The 5171-nt window shown below is 38.6% G+C and overlaps 1 protein-coding gene across 1 annotated transcript in view; it reads right to left on the bottom strand.

Moving 5' to 3' along the window:
- Positions 1-4968, bottom strand: part of arrdc3b (arrestin domain containing 3b) — an 18864-nt gene extending 13896 nt beyond the window's left edge. Inside the window, exon 1 of the mRNA XM_015050074.1 lies at positions 4258-4968. Within this exon, the coding sequence (XP_014905560.1) occupies positions 4258-4537 (280 nt within the window). The 5' untranslated portion in view covers positions 4538-4968. The remainder of the gene's footprint in view (positions 1-4257) is intronic.
- Positions 4969-5171: the final 203 nt, after the last annotated feature.

Genomic DNA, 5171 nt, shown 5'->3' with positions numbered 1-5171 from the left:
GTGTGTGTGTGTGTGTGTGTGTGTGTGTGTGTAATTTTTTATTTTATTTCTTCCACCCAGCTTTCTAAGGCCGTCCTAGCATTCCCGGACAGGCCCCCAACAGGGAATGCTATAGGTATTTTATGTTGTCCTTTTGTAATGTCTGTAAAATGTTAAAATAATTGAGATGATTAATTTGAATTTTTTGTTTTGGTTTTTGTTTGTGTCTTAAGACATATCATAAAATCTTTTTTTTATTTGTAATGTTTGAAAAAGTATGACTATATTCACCACACATTATGACCTTGTGGCATGGAACCCATGAAGAATAGTCTCTATATTAGAGACTAATGGTGATCCTTAACTAAACCAGTAAACAAATGTTTGTTCTAAACCAGTCAAAAATGATTGACATCCCAAACAGCATTATGGTTTACACAATTCACAAATCTTTGTAGAACAAATCCAAATGAACCAAAAGTTGGTTTAAAAAATTCCTTTAGGAAAATTTTCATCCAGTCTTATGCTCTCATAAATGTTTTGTTTTGTCCATGTTTAATCTTTTTTTTCTATTCTCTTTTTTTATTGCACTGCTCTAATGAAAGGCAGTAGGAAATGTGAAAAGTCATGTTATGAAACAAAGAAGCAGCCTTTTTCTGCCCCATTTTGACTGGAATGTTTTATATCTGTTGGGGGCAATCCAGAAAATACGCCTTTTTCCGCTGGTTTTTATGTGAGATTATCTGATAAGTCATTGATTCCCACACTTTGGATAATGAAGCAATTCATATCTCACAAGAATGAGTTCAGAAATGTTTATGTGGTTGTTATACCAAGATTGTATGTAAACTCAGCTGATAGTTGGAGTCGAGAGTCTTTTTCACTGCTGTTTTGAAGGCCACAAAATTTGAGAACCAGTAATAAATACAAGCTCTGTTGTGGTATCTATATTGCGTTTATGAAAAATTTAACCTTTGATTTTGATAACAATATTAATTTTGACCACTTCAAAACCTGTGGAATGAGTAGCACTTCTGTAATATTTTAAAACTTGCTACTTGTTAAACTGTACCCACCACTGTGTTTACATGCTTGCTGGCAAAATCATTTGCATTGTTTTTTTTTTCTTTTTTCTTTTTAAAGAATTTTTTATGACATTTCTGTTATTGCACATCTGAGTTACTGTACTGTACATAGTCTGTTGTGTTTTTGAAAGTTCAGACACAGGCACATTTGGACATTTTTAAAAATCATCTAACTTAATTGCACAATAGTGAGTACAATATTTCTATTCTAATAACTATTTATATTATAATCTTGTATGACAGTGATTCTTGAGAATAGGGACAAAACAGGTCCTATGGATAAAGCACCAAACTTGAATAAAATATACACAAAATATAATTTTTTCAAATATCTGACTAACCTGGGTCATGTGAGCACAACAATGTATATTTTCCTGGTGTTTGCTGAATATTTTTTAATTTTAAACATTGTAGTTGGTGGATGATGCCTGTAAAAGCCCAGGAGCAGAACTTAATACATAACAATAGTTTAAAATAATTAAAGAAATACTAAAATTATATATTGTGACAATTAAGTATAAGTAGTCATATAAATAATTATAGAGGTATCAATAAATTGAATTAAAAATCATTTTTTATATATTTTCCAACTCCAGTGAAATTTGTCCCTAGTTTTTGTCAACACTGTCAGAAATGAAAAGAATGTAAAAAAAAAAAAAAAATCAGGCATTATTGGGGGCATCAGAACAATATTTCTTTTGTTTCTTGAGAAGCATTTGTCTGTAAAATGAGTAAAAATATCACTAATAGGGTCAATAAAAATTATTTTTTATTTATTTTTGTCAGATGGTGATGACAAAGTTCTGGGTCAGGTCGATTAAAAATGTAATTTAAAAAAAAATGTTGCAACTGGAAGCCTGTACTTTAGCATCTTTACATTTCCTAAACATTATTTATCATATTTGCATACATAAGGTTGAGAAATAACAAAAAAAAATTATGGGAAAATTAAAATCCATTTTGTCCCTATTCTCACTTATATAATTATTATTACTAAAATAATTATTAGCCTACTACAAAATCTTGTTTTTTGTATAAATAAATCATATTTGTATTTATACATTACTATGTAGTATACTTAGTATATATTTGAGGGTTTTTTTTATACTATCTTTGTCCCTAGTTGAACAACCTACAGCTGTATTTCAGCACGCAGAGTGCTAACTAAGCTATCAACACGTGTAGCGAAGCGAACAGCAGTCAAAGGAAAAGCTTCAGAGGGAGAAACGTCATCGTGACCTTCCTCACTTCCTCATTTCTGGTGTCATCTATCAGTTCAGTTTGTGTAAGAGTTCTCAGTCCACCCCGCCGCTACTCGCTTCCTGCCACCTCATCCTGCATTTCTGCAATGTGCGCGCGAGCGCGACGCGAGACACTTCCTCCGTATGTGTGTGTGTGTGTGTGTGAGCGAGAGAGAGTTTACTGCGCGTGCGGGCGTGCGAGCGGACCCAGTCACTGGCAGCGCAGCTCAAGCAGGAGTAGACCGGTATGAACCAGACTGAGCAGCTTACTCTAGCTGGAAACTCCGACGAGCTCATCGCAACTCGGCCTCCTATTGGCCAAGCATGTGAGACGAATTAAAATGGAAGAGCGCTGATTGGCTAGTTGGCTGCGAGCTACCCGCCTACACGAGAGGAGTCCGTGCAGTGTGTGGCCTGAGAAGGGGGAGGAAGGGGTGAGGCAGGAGAGGAAGGGTGTTGTTACTCTAAAGATGAACTTCAGGTGGACCTGCTGTTCTCACGCGAACACTCCGTTAACATAAACTGTTGTTAATGTCTGCTTTATTTCAGCCAATAAAGTTGTTTGTTTCCGGCCTGTTTTCCTGAGTTTTTCCTTTGTGTTCATCTGAACATCTTCTTTTAAAATAACAGCAGACACTGGAGAACATGACCTTATTTTTTTAATCAGATCATTTTAAAAATGTTTTATATGTTTTAGGAGAGTTATTTTAATTATATAAAGTGTGCTTATGTATTGCTATCAATTTGAATGAATAAATTACTTTAAATAAGCTAAAAGTGTCAAGACACAATAATAAAAAACCTTTAAATCCATCCTATTGTATTATCATTGTGCATTATAAAAAATAAATATGGAATAACCTAGTGGTTATTTTCAAGATGGCAGATGGAAAACAACCGAGTGATTTTTCATATGCAGTTTGATCATCTTTTTGTTCAAACTTGTTAAAGAGTAAAAACACCATGTTTCTGTTTGTGTTTATTAACAAATGCCAGAATTGAAACTTTTTGTGGGGTTTGCATCAAATATATTCGAAGTCTGAAAAACTGTTGGGGACAAAATAAGATATTCGTATTGTTTTTGTAATTTGCTAAGCAAGATATTAAATTATTCCCATCAATACTGACAGCGGATACATTTCCAGATGTTGAGATAGAGTAATATTTCTTTAGATGCTGTATTGGGCCCTTGGATGCTCCAGGGTCATTCACATGGTCCACTGCCTGAGTCCAGTCAAGCTGCAGGGTCAGAGGTCAACACATCTCTGTACATGTTACAAGTGCAGCTTGTATTTCCATAAAGGTTTCATCCAACGGTCTATTTTGCATCTTATTTTATTTATCACCAAGGCAACAGAACAACAAGACTGTGAAAAGTGGAGGCAGGCTTACAGGCAGCAGCTGAAGCATAATTCCCTCCACACACACACACACACATACATACACACACGCACTCAGACTGAGAGTCAGCCTGGTTCTCCCCTCCCCTCCCCCTGTCTCTGGCAGTTTCTGAACAGGTTTGAACCGCTTCTAACAAAGGGAGTAGCCAGATCTGTCCTTATCATTGATGTCAGCAGTGAAAATCGCCTTTCCGCATGTGTCGTTCAGGAAAAGTTGGTTTAAAACTCAAAATCTTGACGATCAGTGTGTGTTTTCGATCGCTTTTTATTGTATATTCGAAGCGTTTGCAACTTTTCAGTTTTCTGCAACTCTCCACAAAGAAGGAAGAAAAAACAAGTCGCGATCAGAAGGTTTAATTGGACAGAAATAAAACTAAAAGCCTCCATCCGTCCCGCTGCTGCCGGCGGTGAAACGGTTTATGAACACACCGAGCAGAGGAGCTGCAGTTCGGGCATCAGCTGTTGCATCAGTACCACTGACTGATGGACTGCGCCCGCTGCATTCCTAAAGTTTTAGAAGTTTTCGTTGATCATCATCATCATCGCTCTTACCTCTCTCCTCTCCGATCAGGGTGTCGCAGTGATGCAGGTAGTCCACCTCCTCCGTGTAGTTCTGGGTGTAAGCGGTGTTGGCCCCGGCGTTTCTCGACTCCGTCCACCGGACTTTGGCGAGCCCCCGCGCGGTGATGTCCAGCCTCTTCACCCGCACATCCCCGGTCACCTCCACCACCACCCGCCCGGAGACCAGGTCTCCCCCGGAGAACACGGGCAGGTTGTTCTCGTTCAGGCAGTCGAAGTAGACCGCCAGGGCCTTAACTTTGCCCAGCACCATAATGGAAATGCTTTTAGAAAACCAAATGTAGAAAAAATAAAAAAATAAAATGTAGGAAAATGTGTATAAAAAAATAGGAGTCTATTGAGGAGAAGATGGGAGCGGGAGCAGCCTGGGGCTGCGGGTGCCCAGCATAGAGCCGGGTCTGCAGCTGTCAGGGATGGCTCATCTGGCAGCTGATGGTCCGCTTCAGCTCTCCTCCTCCTGCAGCTCTCCTCCTCCGGGTGTGCTCTCTCTCAGCTCTGGCTCAGCCTCTCTGCTGCCGTCTGCATGCAGTGGCTGCGCTCTTAAAGCCTCCGCTCGAAAAAAAAAAAAAAAAAAAACAATAATAATCCCACTGAGCATGTGCGCTCCGACCAACCAGCCTGCTGCTGCTGCTGCTGGGCTCAGCCTTTTCTAAACAGGCGAATCTGTCTCCACTTGCCTTCGACGAATCTTATGAAACGGTAATTATATAAATATAAAAACATGCTGGAAGAACTGTGTGCAAAATGGTGACGTTGAGAAACGACAATATCAGTGAAAGATGATGGAGCATGTCAGCCCGCCTCTGAGCTGGCGGGGGAAAAACTGGAGTTTGAAAAAAGTTTTTTTTTTTAAAAATTATTATTATTTTATTATTGATGATCAGCAA

This window comes from Poecilia latipinna, unplaced genomic scaffold (genome assembly GCF_001443285.1).
Source record: "Poecilia latipinna isolate Pla-1442-1.1 unplaced genomic scaffold, P_latipinna-1.0 Scaffold974, whole genome shotgun sequence".
NCBI lineage: Eukaryota > Metazoa > Chordata > Actinopteri > Cyprinodontiformes > Poeciliidae > Poecilia > Poecilia latipinna.
The sequence above is the reverse complement of the archived record's forward strand: the minus strand, read 5'-3'. Positions and strand labels throughout refer to the sequence as shown.